Source organism: Hippocampus comes, unplaced genomic scaffold, assembly GCF_001891065.2.
Source record: "Hippocampus comes isolate QL1 unplaced genomic scaffold, H_comes_QL1_v1.1 scaffold104, whole genome shotgun sequence".
In the NCBI taxonomy this organism is placed as follows: Eukaryota; Metazoa; Chordata; class Actinopteri; order Syngnathiformes; family Syngnathidae; genus Hippocampus; species Hippocampus comes.
This window is the reverse complement of record NW_017806072.1, coordinates 5,741,490-5,763,552: the sequence shown is the minus strand read 5'-3', so window position 1 is coordinate 5,763,552 and position 22,063 is coordinate 5,741,490. Positions and strand designations below refer to the sequence as shown.

Sequence of the window (22,063 nt, the reverse complement as noted above, 5' to 3'; positions counted from 1 at the left end):
AATGTTTTATTGAGTGCAAAAAACTGAGACACTTCTGACAAGGCTTGGTGGCTGGTAATGATGCCAAAATCCCACTGGGCCTGTGGGCTGCATATACAAGGGGTGGTTCAAACAAAATCATATTAAAAAGAAGAAAAAATAGATATTGTTTGCAGCTGCACATAGGTTTTTGTTACCCTCCTCTTCCTCTCTGGCATAAAGGATGATGACAGATATGATGGTGCCCTTAAATGTGACAAATTATAATTTGAGATGAATTATTAAGTAGAAGCAAGTCCAATATTAATCCGTTAAAAACAGTGAACTACAAAATTCTCTGACTGTTGGTCAAATGTAGTACTACTGTGATGCTTCTGTTATTTATATTTCTCTCATGTGGTGGGGTAGATTCCATGGAGTAGTTTTAGTTTGTTTCGACATCTTTCTTCTGCTGTGGCTCCGCCCACTTTTTCTGTTGATTCTTCTCCACTGCGTTAGTTGAGTTCATCTTTTTTCATTGTTTTTTTCCATTTGCTATTTTGCAGTTCTTGCTTACGCTACATGCTCCCTTAAAGCTCTGCTTGCCCAACCGTTGTCGTGCCTGCTTTCGGGTCATCATCTCTGCTTTTTGCCAACCAACAAGTAATTATTTCTCCCACAGAGGCAAAAGCCTCTTGATCCCTTGTGAGTCAGTGGTTGTAATATGGCACACTTTTGTCCGCATTACAAACATCAACCTGTTCTCAGCACAGGTAACATTACCCACACAAACGCCGCACATTTTCTGCTCCCCAAACTCCATATTTTGACTTTTAATTCTTACTCTTGTAAGCAGCCTAACGAGTACTTCCGAAAACGGTTTAACGGCAAGTATTTTCCATCCAGTTTTATGACATTTGCACTAAAAATTACATACTCTGCAATGAAATGTATCTTCATGTTTCTACTGCTATGTTCACACCGGACGCGAAATGAACTGTGTTGTTGTAATTATCCAAAGATGATGCATGATCACAGAACAAAATTCTCAATGAGCAGATCGTATCCATTATTTTTATATTGGTTGAGAGCTAAATAAAAGCTAAATAAATGAAATGTTCAGTGTTTTTGTTTTTCAAGCTTTCATCAATAGCCTACACGCACAAGAGGTCTGAAACGACAGGACCGTAAGAATACTTCCACATTTTACATGGGCTTTCTGCAAGATGCTATTTCATTTCATTTTTCCTTCATTGGCAGGCATATTTTGAATGACAGGCATCCTGTTATTTTTTGCCATATTTCAGAAGAAAAAAGTACGAGGCAGTCAGTCATTGAACTGGTATCACCCGTGGTGCATCTTTCTCCCATTTTACGAGCAACCGCGGCGATTGGACTCCTGTTGCTGCTCTGTACTTGATGTGGAAGACGAATAAGCCCTGGAGATGCCAAACACTGTTGTGTTTGGGTTCATTTCATTATCCAGGCACACACAGCTCAAGTCACTTTCACCACCTTCTCAACATCAAATGTGTCACTCAGTGGGAATTTGCCTCGATTTTTGCGTTTATCCTGATGTACTGTAATCACATCAGGCAAATAGTTCAATTCGTGTTTGATGATGATGCACCAGAGTTAAAAAAAAAACGATACAGAGCCAGTTCAAAACATAGCTCTTGTAGTCAGAGATTCAACTTCTTTTGCTTGTTAGTACAACCGCCAACAGCGCAACAAGTTCCCAAGCCATGCAAGACATTTTTCAATGCAAAGGGGCCTAATGATCGTTTAGAAAAGGAGGTGAAAATAAGGTTTAAATAAAGCCCACATGAACGCAAACCCACTGTAGCAAATATCCATCCATCTATCGCGAGCGTGCTGGAGCCTATCCCAGTTGTCTTCGGGCAGTAGGCAGGGCACACCCGGAACTGGTTGCCAGCCAATCGCAGCCGCTGGAGCAAATAGCAAAATTTTCCCGCAGGTCTCTTACCAGAATTCACACACATCCTCGTTTCTCCATGAGAGTCCTCAGGAATAATCTGGATAATCAATTAAAAATATAAAAATAGGTGACAGAGTTAACTGTTGAACAGAATTCAGAGGCTCATTGGTTCTGAATTCTCTCCATTGCTGCTGAAACGTACAGCATCTCTTCTGTTCGATCTTATTTTGTCTCAAAATCTGTCCAGAGCCTTCTTCTGTTGAACCTTTATATTGTTTCTTTTGGCAAACAAGGGATGTATCTAATTATAATTGTTCTCATGCTGACAATTGTGTCAAATATGACAAAAAATGGTCCCATTTAACAGATAAACAAAATGCATTGTTCATTTGCATTTATGGAAAATAAACTCCCATTAATTGGTGTAACAATACCGTTTCAGACTTCACAAGAAGTGATGAAGATGGAAAATAGCGTTGGGTTGATAATTATTTGAGGGATTTTTTTTTGTATTTTACGGTCTCTTTCACAGGCCCATCTTGAAGAAGGGCTTAGGAAGGTTTTAGGGCCATCCTGACTTATAGGAGATAAACCATCAGCCACAGACCGTGAAAACGTGATCAAAACTAAAAATGTGGTGTGGGTTTGCTTTTTCTTTTTTCCAGCTCAAATTTTGTGCTTAAATCGTCCATGTTATTTGTTTTCCATTTGTCCTGAGGACCTATGCATCCCTTGTTTTATAATTAGTCAGTGTGTAAATAGGCACCCGTCTTTGTCCTCGGGTCCTTCTCAGTAACAGTTGTTGAGGAATAATTACTCCTGTTCTCCAGTGTTCAATTACAATATTTGGATTTTGCCTTTGGGTTTGCTGTTTCTGTGCAGATGTTTGTCTCTGTTTCTTTAGGAATTTTAGACACAGTACTTGTATTGGATCTTAGAGTATGCAGGTGTAATACCACCACAATACCACCACAAGGCATCTGATGTTTAAATGGAGTATTTTTTACCATGCAGCAACATCGAAGCTATGCATTGACTTCATTTCACCCATTCATTTTGAGGAAAACATCCAATAATTATGTAGCACATTATATTTTCAGGCAGAATCAAAGATTGTCTGAATGGGCGAAAGTCAAAAGAAAACATCTCCAGGTACTTCGAGAAGATTTTCATTAAGTGGCAAAAAGCTGATTTGATAATAATCATTGGCTTTTCTCATGAGGCCCACGTATAGCCGTTTGCTCAACTCTAAGATCAATGACTTGGGAGAATGACGGGAGCGGCTAAGATGAAGTGGATGTGAAAAAAATGTTGGCATTGGTGCTGATTAAAAAAAGAGCTAGATGATTAATAATTTGGTCATGATGATCTTCCCACCCCTCACAGACACCCATTTGTTTGTGAGCTACAGTTTCATGCATCATGTACACTCTCGGGACACAAATTCTGAAACACCAGGCCATTACACAGGAACTGTGTTGTGAAAATATGAAACAGGAGATCATAGACTACCACCCACAGTTACATTTCCAGTGAGCTTGAGGCTATCTTAGTTGACTTTGAGCCACAGTGTACGCCCTGGACAGGTCATTTAATCCGCTGTACGAGGAAGATCATGTGACCAAACCGGAAAACAAACAGGTTTGCGGGCTTCCTGTGTTTGCCGCAATAACTAGCAAGAACACGGGTTTCTGACATGATTGGTTAAATGAATAAATAAATATGGCTGGAGTTTCCATATAAAAGTGAAAAGCATGTATATCATTTATTAATTAAAATGTCACGATTTTACATATTAAAACAGAACAAAGACTAAACATCACCCATCTCTGGTGATTCTGTGGCGGCATCTTGAACAGATATTGCAGACATTTAGAATTTCCTATACATGCTATGTCGCGGTCCCTTTCGTCAATTCACTTGAGCAAGGAAGAAGTACTTTTACATATGTTTTGCCAAATATGCAAATTGGTTGGGTCTATACTTGATTACATGGCACATCCAATTTAGACCAGACCTGGGCAAAATAAGGCCCGCGGGCCGGATCCGGCCCGTTGGTCTTTTAATCCGGCCCGCAGAAGGTTGGTACATTACATAATTAAGGTTCGATTGCATTCATTTCATTTGGACTTATAATGACAGGCATTTCAATGCCAGGTAGCGCAGTTACTTGAAGTTGCAGAGCACAGGGAGGGAGGGGGAGACGATACGGAAGCCTGCAGTAGTAGCGCTAACTCAAGTAACTCCGCTCGATACCACGGAATAAGTGTGTCCGCGCCACTATTTTAAATCATTGGCTTAAGTTAAACCAAATGACCACAACAATTTACCAAATGTGAAATGAGCACCGTTGTCCTTATGTTCTCAGTCCAGTCTGTGCATATAATAGTTTAAAGCCACAGGCTCCTCCAGTATTTCTGAAATAGCCTGTTCCCTTTTGGAATAGAGGACCAGTGAAACCCTTTTCCACTCCGGTTGGTACACCTAAGATGTTAAAAAAAAAAAAAAAAAAAAGTAAAACATGCAAACTCGACACAGAAATGCCCATATTTTTTAAAGCGTTTTAGAGATATTCATTTTTGTTCCAGCATGATTGTGGCCCAGTATAGAGAGTAATGTACATAAAGGCATTATTGGTTGAGTTGGAACGTGAGATCTTAACAGTCCTTCAAATGAATGAACTCAAACGGATATGTCGAGCCAGGCCCTATGTGTATGCATTTGTATGGGAAATGTTATACCGAGATATTGTTTCATATACAGTCATTACATCATTTGCTGAGGTGTTGAAAATCCAAAAATGGTGACATATCCATCATATTGCTGCTAACATCATCCAGTCTCCCAAAGACTTGGCATAGCCAATTAGTCTCAGTCATAACCACCAATATAAGCCTTCCGTTCAACAGCGTAGATCAAGAAGTGCAACAGAATGGGTGAATGATTGTGTCAATGAAAGAGCAGGTTGTTGTTGGTTGTCAGCGCAGTGTAATCTACTATACTGGGGAGGAATGAATCAGTGGAATGATAAAATGAGAAAATGCAATTTGTCAGACCATTGTCAGCTTGCCTCCCATGGATGCCTCATACAAGCTTGCGTTTCGTTTCAGTTGCTTGCAGCATCTTTTAAATGAGACTCACAGCAACCGGAAGTCAGACAGCGTTTCCTTTCAATATGCAGCGCTGCAACCAGTGAGCAGTTTGGATAAAGGGTGTGAATAAAATTGACACAGAGGGAGGCATAGATGGTGAAGAAGTTGTCATGAAGGAAACAAATGCAGATTCATGAGTGCGAACATTCTAAGGAGGCCTCACAATGCAGCATGATGAGATGCATTAAGTTGGAATATGCTTGACAGACTGTTGACAAGAAAAGCTTTTAACTCATTCCGTTTGTCTCCAGAAGAACCGCAAATACAAAAGAGCTAATGCGCTGTCAGATTCATTTGTATTTCATTACTGAGGCCACCGTCTTTTCACTCGATGCAGTGTGAGATGTTTCGACACAATTAAAGTTACATCTATCAATAATAAATAAGGTTCATCAACCTTTCAGGAGAAGTCTGAAACAGACCTTGTTTGGTTCATTATACGGTAACGTGAAAGATGGAGACCTCTTCGTCAAAGTCATTTTTTATTTTTTTATGATCGGTGATGATGGTACGGAAGATGTTTTGCTGGACATTTAGCGCTGAGTAGGTATAAGCGGCCCTGTGTATCGGTAAGCAGGGCAATTGACAGCAGAGGCAACGAAGCAGCATGAGTGAATGTTGATGACATATTTAAACAAACATGCATGTAAATGACCATTTGTTGAGTCTAAAAAAAAGAACTACAGTGTCCATTTTTTTCATCAAAACAGTAATTGTGACAAGCCTATTTGCGGTTTAATATTTACCTGATATTAGATAACAAACAACACCCGCAATTGTAGTCTGCTAGTAAACATGACCTGAAAATCGCATGAGTGTGTGAGAAGAGATACTGTACTGTACTCTCATTTCAAGTTATTTATCAGCTGTATCAAGCCTGCAGAAGATCGTCACCATTTGTTGCCAATGTTACATTTGTCTGTTAACCTTTTCCCCCAATTTAATAATTCAAAATGATACAAGACATCAGGTCAGCTAATAATGACTAATTGGAATAAATGACGAGGGGATACCATTAGCAATTCAAATGAGTTTTAATTACAGCCTGCAACCAGATGTGGCAGCTTTCCCAATCTCTAAGTCGCACTGGCTTGAGGACTGATAGGGTGATAGATGTGAAGTGAGAAAAATAACGACATGGACGCGTGGGAGAAGCCCATGATGGAAGAAACAGAAGGTGTCACCTGATAGAAATGAGGAATAAGGTACCGGTAAGTTATGGAGTGGTGAGGCGGCCCGGTGGTCCAGTGGTTAGTGCGTCCACCTCCCAGTGCAGAGGTACCGGGTTCAATTCCAGCTATGTGGAGTTTAAATGTTCTCCCGGGGCCTGCGTGGGTTTTCTTCGGGTGCTCCGGTGTCCTCCCACATTCCAAAAACATGCATGGCAGGCTGATTGAACACTTAAAATTGTCTCTGTGTGCCCTGCGATTGGCTGAGAAAGGGTTCAGGATGTCCCCCGCCTACTGCCTGAAGACGGCTGGGATAGGCTCCAGCACCCCCCACGACACTTGTGAGGATAAAGCGGATCAGAAAATGGATGGATGGATGGATGGATGGATGGAGAAGTGAGAGGGAACATCCCAGAGATCTCACGGCCAAACAGTATAATGAAAGAGTAGAACACCACTGCCCTCTATGGACTATAACAAGCAAATTATAGATACAGTAGTTCTCAATGTGTGTAAGGCTGAGAATTTGTCTGTTTGTCATGATTGCTCCCAAAGCGTGAAACCTTTTGTGGAGTGGGATCATTGATTTGCAAGGCTGTGGAGGCAAGGTGAGTTTAGCAGGACATGAAGAGGGCGGGGAATGGTGACGGTGTGTGGTGAGATGCATGACAGAGAGCCAGCGACAACCAACCGAGAAGAATGAATTACCACATTTAAGGAAACGTCCTCCCCACTTTCCTTTACTAAATTATGCCTACACATACACATGCAGTAGTAGACAGGTGCAGAGATTTTTTGCCCCCCCTCCCCACACACACACACACACACACACACACACACACACACACACACACACTCCACATTCCTTCATCAATTACCATCGGCCCTGCTATGAATTCACATTTCAAACATCACCAGTGCAAAAGTCAGTCACCAAAATGGCTCAAGCCTAAGCAGCAAGGTATATAGATTTTCTCAAATGTCAGGTTACATCTTAAAATATACGACTGTATTTGGCAAAACCCACATTACAATAGTTTGTGCTCAGTTCTGAAGTTGTGTACTTTAATTTTTCATGCGATCGAGATCAGCTACGGTCAATTGGAAAGGAATTGAAACACTGTTTCTGGTGCGGATGAGTTCATGATTAATTGTAAACTTGAAATACTCTTTTTAAAGATGAGAAAGCAGGGCATTACAATAATCAAAATCTAAATAAAAACATGCATCATCACCGCCATGTCAGCCTAAGAGATAAACGGGCGGACTCTTGCTATATTCTTAATCCATTATTATCCAAATGCATTTGTCGGGACAGAAAAAGTGCAAGTGCAATAGGATGAGATCAAACTGAAGACTGAAAGTGCATGGATTCATAGTCGTAGATGTTTTATTCTTTTAATATATGCGCATAGTACAGCACATTGGCAAACTGCTGTAGCGAGAACAGAAGGCAACATGATTCAGGCAGGGATGTGCCTTGAAATTTCAGATTTCAGACAGGTTTCTTCTGTGAAGTTCGTCACCTTGCCTGTCTGTCTGTACTGTCAGCCCTCTGGATTCACATTGTGTGCGCGTGTGTGTGTGTTTTTAATACTGTAAGTATTTTTGAAATTGATTTCAACAGGAAAACATGTTTCATATTATGCACAAATAATTTAAACTCGATCAGTTGCACTTCATCTAAGTTTCTCATATTGTTAAAATGCCTCCAGTGAGGAACTTGGAATTATTTCATTTAGGACGTAATGTCAATATATCAAATTTCAGTGCTATCACCATGCACTGAACAAGCAATTTTTCTTCTCAGTCTAATGGGAAATGCCAGCCAGACAGCTTTAAAAATATATAATTATAACTTTAAAAGCATAATAAAAAAATCGCAATGATTAATGACATAATTGGTAGCCATGGTTAATTTCCTCAAAAACTGCTCTGTGGTCATTTATGTTAGACCTTTTTGGGCAAAGGTGACTCAAGCACCAACAGGTTTTGAAAATGGCTCTGCTTTTTCCATGCTAACCCTGCAGTTCATCCCCCTCAATCTTAAAATGGTGTGACAGCCTCCTTTGCATCCCCTCCACATGTACAAGGAGCAGCACGGGTGTTTGCAGAGGCAAACAGGTCTCTCAAGGGCATTCTTTAACCAACGGTCCTTTTTATGGTTCTTTATTCTCCTCCCAAATTCCTCGCAACTGAACACCATCAATCTAACCATTTACTTTAATTTTATTTCTCACTCCATTAGTTTCAGGACAGAGAGCAGCACTCTGAGAGAAAAGCGAGGAGGGAAAGCATGGAAAGAAAAAATGGGACTAAAGTTGGGCTCCTTGGAGACATAAAATGTAATTTCACAGTCAACTTGCTGTGATGTATTATTTCACAACAATGGGGTGTGGGCTGTTATGAGCCCTCCTTGGCACCTGCAGAAATGTTAGAACATCATCAATGGCTCTCATGGGGAGCAGGAGCTGTGTGTCAGCAAAATTATTGAAGGAAAAAGGGGGGAAATACATCGAGTCGATCCTTCCTAAGGCTTCAGGAGAGAAATTGGCGAATTAAGAAGGTCGCAATACATGGGAAATGTAATGAAAGCCCTGCTAAATGTTCATGGTCATGGTCTGACATACTGTACTGTCAATCATTAATTATGTGGACAGATTACTTTTATTACATTAATTACAGACATTTTTTTTGTTTGACAGTGACCAGATCATAAAAGCCAGAGATGTTGCCATGACATTTAGCACCACTAACATCTGAGGCGATCCATGAAATGGAAAATGATAAAGCCTCTTTTGTCTGGGTTCTCGAGAATAGTTCCCGTTTGAATTAAAATGTGACCAAGTATGTGAAGCATAAAGGCAGGTGTTTGTAGGCTTAAAAAAAGAAAACCAATGCGCTCCCCTATTGTTCTCTAAGAGACAATGCGACTAAGTGTAAGGATCATTTATTCCAGTAGCTGCACAGCTACATTGCTCCTACTTCACCATAATGTGCATGCTGATAAAATGTATAAAGATGTAGGACCCTTCATTAGCTGCAGGCTCTCATCATCAAGTAAGCCAACCAGATGCAAAAAAAAAAAACAAACTTATGAATGTACTTCAAATAACAGATGGGATGCTCACCAAGCTGTCCCTCAACCAAACAAGATTGTTTTATCGTGTGGGTGTTGCTTGAACTGTACACACTACGTATGCCGTCATATGGACAATTGCAAATAGTTTCTTTTTCAGAGTTTACTGTTCTTCTGAAACTGCGACACCAATCCGAGAACTTGACCCGATGCCGTGATGACTTTGTTCTGCAGGTAAAGTGCACTGTTCTTTGATGTCTCATTCAAGAAGTAACGATAGTTCACCATAATGCTGCAGGAGTTTGTCACACCCTTTGGGCTCGTGTCAGCATGCCAGTTAAGCCGCCACATGGTAGCGCCATTTTGAAGGTGGAAGTTGGCCACTGGGTTCAGTGCATAACCTCGCCTCTTCTCCCCGTAGAGATACCAGGCACAGAGTCGCATCAGGACAGGCTCCAGGAAACGAGAGAGACGCTCCGAACGCATCCATTCGCTTGTGGCTATTAACTTGCGGAGGGCATCTATGGCATTGGTGCCTGGGGTTAAGTCAGTGACTTGCTCCACTTCCTGCCACTCTTGCTCAGATAAGAGGTCCAAGCCACGGCCCTCTTTCCGGTATTGGCTGAGGATGCCTTGGAGCCACAAGGAGAAGCCTGGGATTGGGGAGAGGCTGGAAAACTGGGCCAGGTGGGGAAACTCACTCTAGAAAGAGAAAGGGATTATGCATTAAATAGGAACAATTTTAGGGGGGATGCTATGTATCATGATTTTAATGTGCCGTGCCACAAATCCACCTCAGAGAATGCCAACTTGGGTGGCAAAACTTGATTTTTTTTTTTTTTTTTGTGTATGTCTTGATTTCTATGTCATGATTCGGCTGATGGAGATGACATTTTCTCCTTCTTCCCCCTCATCCCTGTTCAGTTGTTACCTCAAAGGTCACTTGGACAATTTCTTACACTCATCCCCATTTATATCGGCTGATAAGTGAGTTTGATGTGGGAGAAGTGCTAAAAGTTACAGATGAAATAGCAAGTGACAGAAATGCCCCAGAGAGTTAACTTTTTGTTGTTTTGTTGGACAGCTCCTCAGTGTTTTCCTTCCTTTATATCAACAGTCAGCCGGTTGCACGCTCCCCAGTTATGTCAGGTTCTTTCTTCACTTCAACATCTATTTCTTTTCAAGTGTGTGATGCCCTAAGAAATAATGCTAAGACGTGTATATAATACGGATACTGTATTTGAGGCAGGGAATCAGTGGAAAAAAGGAACTTGAGCAAATGGTTATTTGGGAAAAGATGTCGTCCTGGAACTGTGTTCTGTAGCAGCTTTTTTGCACCCTGGACCAGCAATATTTTGACGGACTGGCATATGAACACATGAAAAAAAGAAAAAGAAATGATTAAAAATACAATAAGTGGGAGCCCTGTGATTGTTTCTATTCAATGAGCCAGACCCATGTTGCAGTAATGAGAGACAAAGACACCCAAAATTCTTTAATTTTAATGAATGATCAATAACATGTTTTTGTTCAGTTGCTGTGTGCATGGACCGGCTGCTGTGTGCATGGACCGGCTACCAGTAGGTGGCCCGGTAGTTGAGAACTGCTGCTCTACTACAGAATTCAGTCTGCAAAGATTAGTGTAACCTCCTCCCTCATCCTCTCGTTATTTTAAATCAGGAGTGACCTTTTCTTTTCCTCTGTCATCTTCCCCATCGTAATTTTTAGTTCCCTGTATGAGTGCAAGAATTCTCTCTTCACCTTTACTGAAGGTAAAGCTTGCTGGTGAGAAAACTCATGCAGGCACGGACGGGGAGAGACATGCAAACTCCAAACAGGAAGGCCGGAGCCAGAATCGACCCCTGCGCCTGCGCACTGTGAGGTTGACGTGCTAAGAAGTTAACCACCTCACCGCCACTTATTGATCCCTATAAATGATACTGTCAATAGATAAAATGCAGCATAAATGAGAATGTCAATAGATAAAATGCAGCAATCTGCTTGAACTAAAAACTAAAGTGCATTGCAAAGCTGGGGAAACAGATTTTATGAGGGCGCACGACAAAGATGCATTTTCCCCATCTGCGTAGTGGCTTCTGATGTTCCAGTCAACGTTTCAACCATTTCGAGCAAGAGTGGGCTGACATGAAATGCTCTTCTAAGCTTTTTGAGAAAGACTGATGGGATTTCAATGCAGCGACTATGTGGTAATTACTGGTAAATTAAGTGCTGTTGGTAGGGTATTAATAATAACTGTCCCCCCCGCCACGCATTTCATGTGCCCCCCTTAAGGCTAGGCTCTGGTGACAGTTCTGTGTTGTTCCAGCGGTGCATACAAAAGTCATGAGCAGGGAGGAGAGGAGGCCGAGCATGAAAGGACTGCAGTACAAGTGCTTATCGTTACAAAAACCTTACTCATGTCCGGAAGAAAACTGTGTCAGAGCAAATTGATTCTTTCATCTCACTTTCACAAAATGCATTGATTTGATTGACAGAAAACAACTACAAAGCTCTGAACTCATTCACTTTGATGCTATTGGCATATGGTAGATGCCTGTCATCGGTAGTGAATGAGTTGTTTTTTACCATTCACCAAACAAAAACAAAATGTGTCATATTGATCACTAAGAAGGTCTAAGTGTGCGCTTTAAAATTAGTGTTTTATATGTTCAAAATTGAAGATAAATTAACTATAAAGTGATGAATGCTAAATTTAGAACTGCAGATGGATAGTTTGGACAGAGCATTGACTCACAGCTTCTGTAACATTAACTAAACAACTACCGGTACAATTATCCACAGTGTACCCACCTGCAGTTCCCGGACCACCCTCTTGATGAGATAATTTCCCAGCTCAACACCTTGTAGACCAGTTTGGGTGGATGAAATGGAGTAGAAGACCGCTGCATTCACCTTGTTTACATCTTCTTCCAGGTCAAGGATGGAAATTTCCCGAACAATACTCTAAGAGAGGGACCACAGTTTGCATTAAAATTCTCCATGTCACAAAGATGATTTAGAAAAATAATTTGGCAAGCTAAGACCTCACAATCTGAGCCTTTTTGATGTTTGTTTTATTTTCATTCATTTTATAAATATAAATTAACTGTAAGCAGACAACATTCATGCAAACAGCAAAATATGTGAGCTTGCTGACATGGTGGCTATTTTCTCAAGTCAACACTGCTGGAGTTACTCAAATGTAAGCCAAATAGTTGTGCTTGTAGAGCACAGTGACTCAGTGATTGATATTCAGGAGGAACAACAATGAGAAATTCCCACTAGCTTTTATTTTGTGGAAAATTGAGAGACATTCTCCTAAACAGTCCCTTCTAACCTGTATGTTATCTGAGATTTCTTCTGTGAGGGCAACATGCAGCACGACCAGAGGCTCCCCGGGCATGGCAGCATGGGTGAAGGCATAGCAACGACGGTATGGCCCCACTCTGCGTTTTAGATCAGCCCAGTTCCTAACAGGGTGCACCGCTTCATACCTGACAGAGGATTTGTAATTACATTTTTCATTTTCCAAGCTATTCTGCTTGATTCAGGTTGAAACATTTGTTTATAAAAGAGTGGGAAAATAACATTTTGAAGAATCACATTTGGTGCCTCCGCGACCCTGGTGAGGATCAAGCGGTTCGGAAAATGAATGAATGAATGAACATTTGGTGCCTTACTGGCTGATCTTTTGGAGGATCTCACAGGGTGACTGCCAGGTGATCCGCTCTAGTCGGAGCAGACCTACAGAGAACCATTCGGACAGCAAGCTCTTCAGAGTTCCATTCAGGTCCTAAGAGAGAGGATAGTGAGTCATGAAGAATTTCATACTTGAAACCAGAAAACTGGAGTAATCTCCTCATAATTTACACGTTGACAAGCTACAGGGCAACCAAAATCATCCATTTTAATGAAAGAATCCCCACATATGGTATTGTGACTGAGCAGAGTTACTGAATTCTGGTTACATCCTTGGACCCATTGAGAGCTGTGTGGTCCCTTGATGTCTGTATGCTGTTTGAGTTTTCCCACATTATGAGTAATGATGTTTTTGAGCTTGTAATGTTTACTCAGAATCATCTTCAATCAGCAACTTACCATTTTAGCGTAGGGCGGATGCCCTTAAAAGGTCAGACAGTTATAGCAAATATCTTGCAGACACACAAACTGATGTGTTCATGAACCCACACTCAGGCACTCACTCAGTGGAATGTAAACAGATCCATTGGATGGCTACTGGTTTAATAATATCATTAGCAAGCTCTGCACACCTTCAGTCGTGCTGTGTGTCACAGTAACATTGGGAGCATTAGAGCAAAGGTCACCTCAGTAATCTTAAAAGAATCCAAATGACCACATCAGTATGCTGATACCTTTACCCCAGTAAGATGGGTGCCACAGATCCACTGCAGGATCGTGTTAGTACGGGGCAAAAATAGCCAGCTTGACACTAATGTAACCCACACCACTCATTGACGTCACTAATATAGTTGATCAGACGCCTGCAAATTTAGTTAGAATGTCAATTCTTGTTGTGAGATTACTCTAAAATGGCATTTTCCCCCCTCTCTCCCTCCTTTTAAAATTTACAAAGACCACAGACAGCAAAGCCATTAGCAGTATAATAAAAGTGTGGATATTGTAGGTAGCACTGACCTTATGTAAGTTACACACACAATCTCTCTCTCTCTCTCTCTCTCTCTCACACACACACACACACACACACACACACACACACACACACACACAAGATTATTATTGGGATTATATTAATCTAACTTGTTTTCTAAAATATAGTATTTAAATGGCCAGAAGTCTTGTATCTAATGTAAGGCTGTGAACACTAGATAAGTGAATGACATAAACCAATACATGTACCAAATAAGTGATGCTAGAGATGAGAGGAAATCCCATGTTATTGCCCTACAAGCAAGAGACAAAGTAAGCATACAGATGTAGAAATATAAATTAAATATTAAGGTTCACAAAGTGTCATTGCTTGATTGCGAATGACTACTGTTATCTTGAGTAATACATTTTGACATGTAAACACGGAGAGTTTGTGAAATTTAAACCCAAATCAGGCTGCAATGTACTCTACAAATTATGATCGAGACCATAATTTACTTTAACGTAGGTAGGTAATCACTTTGTATTATCGAGTTTGACTTTGACCAAATTGGGCATGCATGCCTTTAAACTAATTTAGCGTTTCACTAGATGACTTTTGACTGGAATAAACCAATTATATCCATGCATTTCCAGTAAATGCAGTGTTTTGTGTTGTAGGTTTGTAATGAACCCATAGAGTCCAGACTCATTATGTTATGAGAAAAAAAATAGTGGCTGGGGTTAGAGCAGACTTCGATCTAGCAAAATATTTGGGCATGCTTACTAGTGAAAGCCTCTATGAGGACAGCAAACTGGAAGTGGGGTAAAGGGCATTGTGGCAATGCGCTTTGAAATGTGAAACACGCGAGTGGGCTATGGTTTGGTCAATGACGTCTGTGTGGGTTAAATGCCCCCCACCCAAATGTTATCTATATTGGTGTGTCAAGATACACTCGGATACTGTATTTAAATCAATTAACACTTCACTATACCCTCCCAACTCACACTTCAACAACATATGATGGGTATGTCTTGACTCATGCGAGCACCCGTAGAAAATGTCAACAAACAGAACATGGTTTACCCTCAAGTCCGGGCTCTCGCTACTTTTTGATGAGATGATGTCAAGCACGTCGGCTCTAAGGTCCACCAGAAACTTCACTCCCCCTTCCACCCTGCTTATGTGGTTAAGTAACTGTTTATAGCGGGGGGTCAAGCTGTATCGAAGTCTATCCTCAACCTGCAAAATGGTCGCCAAGTCCCTGAGTTGGGTGTGCAGAAGCTTCCCAGCGAACTCCGAAACGCTTTTATGGTCCACTCCAAAGTCACGCGACAGCCTCGCCAGGAAATCCAGTTTATCTCCCTTGTCGAGACTTCTGTAGAAATGCATGAACTCCAAGCTGTTGGCTTCTGGAGGAGGGGGAGATTTCTCTCTTGTTTCGTATGTGGGTAAAGGTGACACGACTCTCGCCAAAATTTCCTCCATACCAGAAACGGCTCCGCTTGTTGGCGAAGACAACCAACGGCAGTTGCCGAAGTCTAACGCCCCAAAAGCAGCTTTTAGGACAGCCCGGTGTCGCCAACTCTTCAGTGTGCCACGAAAAGCACACATAAGAGGTTGGGGTAGCATTGCTGGGTGGGATCAGAGCTCGTTTGGAGACACAAACATTGATCACGTAAAAGTAACTATTTCCGGGTTTCTTAAAATGACAGTACACTTCATTGTGACGTCAGTCTTTTCGATGAATGGGACTCCCTTGAAATGGAATCATTATTTGCGTATCGATGAAAATTTATAAACTTTAATTAGGATCCCGTGGTATTGTGGTCATAGATTTCCTCCATGCTGGCCCTACTGATTGATTGATTGGTTGGAAGCACCAAACAATATGATCCAAAAATGGCAATGGGTTTAATTCGTTGTAAGCCTTCGGTACTGTATACATATCCACCAATATGTCTAAAAATATTTCTTTAAAAATATATAATAGTAATAATAATAAAAAGCTCTTCTCAAACAATTCTGATTGCAGATGCACTAGTTTTCAATTTTCAAGTTATATTTCGGACTAATACTTCTTTCCTCCCAATACATTCTGGCATTACTATTGCCTTTTAATATTTCCATACCTCACAAGATACTCACAGCTGTTCCTCCATTAGAACAAGGAAATGGTGTAACTTCAGTATTTTTATTAATTTATGCAAATTGCCATCAGCCTACCAAAATGAACAAAATCAATGTGTTTTATTCACATAAACCTCAACTCTCGAAACTTAGCATTAAGTATGCTAACAAATGCTATAGTTTCTTGTAAACAAAGGTAAATTGTTGACCTGTGTCCAATCTGGCGATCCAATCCCCGAGCCAATCACAATTCACTTGAGATTTCATGACACTAATGCTGCATTGCATAACAGTGGGACAAAGAAAGATCCCGCTTGGACTGTACCAGTTGCGAGGTAAAAGCGTTCCAGGCGAATGCAAACAATTGATTGCTACATTCCCTCAAAACGCATTTTGACTTCCAACAAACCTACTTTCATAATTTGTTTAATCTATATAATATGTTCAAATTGACAGTGACAGTTTTTGCCTGCTCTACTGTGATGTGGTGGTTGACAGTGTCAGTATACCACCGTATGGTCACCGTGCACCATTTTAATATGAATTTACCTTGATATCTGATGCATTTTTATTTCATAAACATTTCATACTTTTCACCCAATAACTTCGTGCCTTTAATAATCGGAATATCTTCAAGCAGTCAGTACAAATCGCGTAGTGTTGCATGACGTTATGTCGAATAACGAAATTAATATAATATCAATAAAGATACATTGATAGATATTTATAATATTGTAATTTATATTTTGCTTTACACGGTGTGTTTCAGTTTGGGATCGTCATTGTCGAGGCACTTCAGATTGAATCATCTCGATTAAAATGGGGTACATATTTTTTTCTTCAATTTTGCGACTTTTGAATTTCACAGTTTGTGTGACGATCGGTGCACTTTTCCTGGTTGGAGGTCAGAAATTTCCCAGAAAATTTGAAATACTTGTAAAACTTTCAATTCATTGGAATGTATATGAAACACCTGGCATTGTTGTTCTTGTTGGTTTTCTATGTTGTGCACTAGTATACTGTTATTTCATGTTTCAAACGTGTTAATTTAATGAACATAGTATATTGTCCTGTACTTGTTTTCTGCGATAATAAAGATTTTTTTTTTAAAGGTCTAAAATTTTCGATTTCCTACTGTCCTTGAATGCAGCATTAATTCCTCGCTTTCGTGATTCAACCAACGTGAAAAGTTTGTGTACATTTTAGCTTATATCTTGTATTTTCAAGTGTGTAGAAAAACGCTGGACGTTTCTTTCGCACCATCGGGTGTATACAATAATTTTGTACGTGACACCCCATCATTTTATTAAGTACTGTAGCCTACAGTCTGTAGGTAACCTGCAGCTGGATGGAATTGACTAGTTTGTGTTAATTGGCTAACATTGAAGACGTGCTTATCCTCGTGCGACTGAACGGTAAAAAAATGACGTAATTCGTGGAGTTTTCTTGACCTGTTAATTCACTTATCATGTTATCTGTTTGTCGAAGGAACTTGTGAGAAATGGGGCGAGAGAAGGACGTGGCAGAAAGCCGGAAGGCCAAGCACAAAGTCTCTCAATTGAACAAGAGGCTAAACGACAATGAGCTTGCTGGAGCCGAAGGTGACACTATTCATAGCACGTGAGTTGAGTATTTACCACAAATATGTACAGTGAAGTCCCCCGTGACATTTGACAATTCTTTTATGATAACTGCATTAACCTGTGCAGTCATCCAACATCATTATCACAATGTTTAACGAAAATACAACGACCACTCCTCCTCCTTCGACTACTACTACAACTACTAATAATGATAAACTGGACATGGATCAAAAACACTGCAACGTTTTAAAAGAGATTCAAACCTAGAACAATTAAAAGTGAGGCAAATGCGCAATACACACATGCCGCCTGAGTGCATATTATGCAAATGAAGGACACATCTGATATGTGCTAAGAGTAAAAGGAATTGAACACCGTTTCTCATTCAATAGAACTCCAAAATATATCCAAAGTTAGCTGACAGTGTTTGCTTGCTCTACTCTATAGCCACAGTACAATCCATCGTACAGTCACAGTGCTCCATTTTAATTCGGATTTACCTTGATATCCGATGCATTTTCTGTATTTTCTTGTATTTGTGAGCAAACAAATGCAAGTGAACAAGGCATTACCTGGCAGTATTTTTTGTAATTGACAGCAGCACATACCGTAGTAACCCATCTCAAGTTCATTTCCGTAACGCTTTCGCAACAGCTGCAGCTGTAACTAAGCACTTTATAGAACACATGAAATAAAACATTAGTAGAACAAACAATAGTAGAAACATTAAAAAAAATAAAAAAAAAAAGAAAGAACCCAAAGTATTTTTTTCCACCCAAGTCATATTTGACATGTGTTTTGTATTTTTTTTTTTGCCTTAAACATCTCTTCAGGATGCTGGCCATGGGACAAAGAAAGATCCCGCTTGGACTGTACCAGTTGCGAGGTAAAAGCGTTCCAGGCGAATGCAAACAATTGATTGCTACATTCCCTCAAAACGCATTTTGACTTCCAACAAACCTACTTTCATAATTTGTTTAATCTATATAATATGTTCAAATTGACAGTGACAGTTTTTGCCTGCTCTACTGTGATGTGGTGGTTGACAGTGTCAGTATACCACCGTATGGTCACCGTGCACCATTTTAATATGAATTTACCTTGATATCTGATGCATTTTTATTTCATAAACATTTCATACTTTTCACCCAATAACTTCGTGCCTTTAATAATCGGAATATCTTCAAGCAGTCAGTACAAATCGCGTAGTGTTGCATGACGTTATGTCGAATAACGAAATTAATATAATATCAATAAAGATACATTGATAGATATTTATAATATTGTAATTTATATTTTGCTTTACACGGTGTGTTTCAGTTTGGGATCGTCATTGTCGAGGCACTTCAGATTGAATCATCTCGATTAAAATGGGGTACATATTTTTTTCTTCAATTTTGCGACTTTTGAATTTCACAGTTTGTGTGACGATCGGTGCACTTTTCCTGGTTGGAGGTCAGAAATTTCCCAGAAAATTTGAAATACTTGTAAAACTTTCAATTCATTGGAATGTATATGAAACACCTGGCATTGTTGTTCTTGTTGGTTTTCTATGTTGTGCACTAGTATACTGTTATTTCATGTTTCAAACGTGTTAATTTAATGAACATAGTATATTGTCCTGTACTTGTTTTCTGCGATAATAAAGATTTTTTTTTTAAAGGTCTAAAATTTTCGATTTCCTACTGTCCTTGAATGCAGCATTAATTCCTCGCTTTCGTGATTCAACCAACGTGAAAAGTTTGTGTACATTTTAGCTTATATCTTGTATTTTCAAGTGTGTAGAAAAACGCTGGACGTTTCTTTCGCACCATCGGGTGTATACAATAATTTTGTACGTGACACCCCATCATTTTATTAAGTACTGTAGCCTACAGTCTGTAGGTAACCTGCAGCTGGATGGAATTGACTAGTTTGTGTTAATTGGCTAACATTGAAGACGTGCTTATCCTCGTGCGACTGAACGGTAAAAAAATGACGTAATTCGTGGAGTTTTCTTGACCTGTTAATTCACTTATCATGTTATCTGTTTGTCGAAGGAACTTGTGAGAAATGGGGCGAGAGAAGGACGTGGCAGAAAGCCGGAAGGCCAAGCACAAAGTCTCTCAATTGAACAAGAGGCTAAACGACAATGAGCTTGCTGGAGCCGAAGGTGACACTATTCATAGCACGTGAGTTGAGTATTTACCACAAATATGTACAGTGAAGTCCCCCGTGACATTTGACAATTCTTTTATGATAACTGCATTAACCTGTGCAGTCATCCAACATCATTATCACAATGTTTAACGAAAATACAACGACCACTCCTCCTCCTTCGACTACTACTACAACTACTAATAATGATAAACTGGACATGGATCAAAAACACTGCAACGTTTTAAAAGAGATTCAAACCTAGAACAATTAAAAGTGAGGCAAATGCGCAATACACACATGCCGCCTGAGTGCATATTATGCAAATGAAGGACACATCTGATATGTGCTAAGAGTAAAAGGAATTGAACACCGTTTCTCATTCAATAGAACTCCAAAATATATCCAAAGTTAGCTGACAGTGTTTGCTTGCTCTACTCTATAGCCACAGTACAATCCATCGTACAGTCACAGTGCTCCATTTTAATTCGGATTTACCTTGATATCCGATGCATTTTCTGTATTTTCTTGTATTTGTGAGCAAACAAATGCAAGTGAACAAGGCATTACCTGGCAGTATTTTTTGTAATTGACAGCAGCACATACCGTAGTAACCCATCTCAAGTTCATTTCCGTAACGCTTTCGCAACAGCTGCAGCTGTAACTAAGCACTTTATAGAACACATGAAATAAAACATTAGTAGAACAAACAATAGTAGAAACATTAAAAAAAATAAAAAAAAAAAGAAAGAACCCAAAGTATTTTTTTCCACCCAAGTCATATTTGACATGTGTTTTGTCTTTTTTTTTTGCCTTAAACATCTCTTCAGGATGCTGGCCACCTTCTGCTATGTCCTTAGTGAAACAGATCATTCAGTTCTATGCCTGAAATGAAATTATTAATGCATAAAAGCTGATCAGAATGTGGTTCAGTTTTTCTTTTTTTTTCTGAAAAAATGAAAAACATTACATGGACCCATAATTTTAAGAGGATGACATTCTTGCTTGAAGCAGTTATAAATGAAAATGGTGTGATTAGAAGTCTCCTTTCACCAGTTGATCAGAGACGTCATGGTCACATGCATGACGTCACTCATATAATATTTTAGCATTTAATAGACACCTGCTTTTACCCATTGCAACCAGCTAGCATTCCCCCCCCCCCGCCACCCCCCACCCCCATATCACACCCTGACAGAATTGCTTATTTATGATTGCTTTGCTTTCTTCAGTGATATAGAACTGATTTTTGTCAATATGTTCATATATGCGGCCCTTTCAAAAAAAAAAAAATTCTCTCATAAGAATACAGTGACGGCACTGGGTCATAATTTCAACCCGGTGTCTTGCTTCTCAAGTGTGTAAAGGTTAGACAGAGAGGAAACATGAAAGATCTGAATGGGAACTTTTGGAACACTGCTTCCCTAATTGGTGGCATTTTACTACATTGTCTGATTCGAATACCGACCGGGTCAAGACACGAGCCTTACAACTGCTTTGGCTCCTTTTATAAAAGAAGACAGACAGATAAAACGGGCCAATAAGTCAAGTTAAAGCGAGTTTTTAATCCATCTATTCAGGTCCATGCTTGTATTTTATACACTGCACACAAAGCTTGCATTTTCTCTTCTTTTTTCTTTTTGACCTGAAGTGCAGAGCCAACAAAATCTACAGAGACAACTCCTAATGGAAAGGACAAGAAGGTAAATCACACTCGTTTTCGACTGTGACTATGTTTACACGCAGGCACTAATCCTTTCAAACCCCAAACTAACAATATTCCGGTTGCTCAAAGCCATGTAAGCGCCTGCAAAATTCAGAATATGCTGAAAAAAATAGCGCCCTGTCCCATTCTATTCATGGCTGAGTTGCCCTTGAGCAAAATGCCCAGATTAGCATGCGTCCCATCTCAAGGAGGTCCTGGACAGTTAGTGTGTTTCACCATTTTGCTGAGCTTTGATCTGTCTCTCACTGCAGGTGAAAACACCAAAGACTGAGAAGCTGGACTCACCTAGCAATTCCAGGTAGAGATCAAATGTTAATTCCAGTGTTTCTTTCAGCCCCAAATAATATGTGACAAGTCACCCTTAAATGATTGCCCCTAAAATCAAATTTTCTCAATCCTGTTTAATAAATTCATTCGCATTTTACAGAAAAAGTCTAATTTTCTCGCAGAAAAAAAATCTACCCTGTGCTGAATCTATCTGTGTCTTTTCAGCAAAGTAACAAATTAGATTGCATGGTATGAATAGCTGGATACTCCGCAGGGTGTTGACTGGGGGGGGGGGGGGGGGGGGGGGGGGGGGGA

The 22,063-nt window shown here is 40.0% G+C and overlaps 2 protein-coding genes across 3 annotated transcripts in view; one reads left to right on the top strand and one right to left on the bottom strand.

Moving 5' to 3' along the window:
* Window positions 1–8,429: 8,429 nt before the first annotated feature.
* Window positions 8,430–15,601, bottom strand: mlycd (malonyl-CoA decarboxylase). Its single transcript, XM_019894267.1, has 5 exons — window positions 14,993–15,601; window positions 12,978–13,090; window positions 12,635–12,791; window positions 12,109–12,261; window positions 8,430–9,999 (listed from the first exon to the last, which is right to left on the bottom strand). Exons 1-5 carry the CDS (start codon window positions 15,536–15,538, stop codon window positions 9,454–9,456), a joined length of 1,515 nt encoding a protein of 504 aa, XP_019749826.1. The 5' UTR covers window positions 15,539–15,601; the 3' UTR covers window positions 8,430–9,453.
* A 1,518-nt stretch (window positions 15,602–17,119) lies between these two features.
* The window catches only part of LOC109530417 (DNA topoisomerase I, mitochondrial), a 27,040-nt gene continuing 22,096 nt past the window's right edge, over window positions 17,120–22,063 (top strand). The window contains exons 1-4 of one of the 2 annotated variants that reach the window (XM_019894108.1): window positions 17,120–17,451; window positions 17,525–17,656; window positions 21,407–21,458; window positions 21,733–21,779. In XM_019894108.1, the coding sequence (XP_019749667.1) occupies window positions 17,538–17,656; window positions 21,407–21,458; window positions 21,733–21,779 (218 nt within the window). In that variant the 5' untranslated portion in view covers window positions 17,120–17,451; window positions 17,525–17,537. Of the gene's footprint in view, window positions 17,452–17,524; window positions 17,657–19,254; window positions 19,586–19,658; window positions 19,791–21,406; window positions 21,459–21,732; window positions 21,780–22,063 lie in introns of those variants that run through there. The other variant, XM_019894107.1, reaches the window with a different exon arrangement.

Coding starts and splice junctions, on each gene's coding strand:
- mlycd (XM_019894267.1), bottom strand. CDS start 15,538: ATGCTACCCCAACCTCTTATGTGTGCTTTTCGTGGCACACTGAAGAGT. Junction 12,792..12,977: donor ATCCTCCAAAAGATCAGCCA/GTAAGGCACCAA, acceptor ATCCTCTGTCAG/GTATGAAGCGGTGCACCCTG. Junction 12,262..12,634: donor AAATCTCAGATAACATACAG/GTTAGAAGGGAC, acceptor TCCCTCTCTTAG/AGTATTGTTCGGGAAATTTC.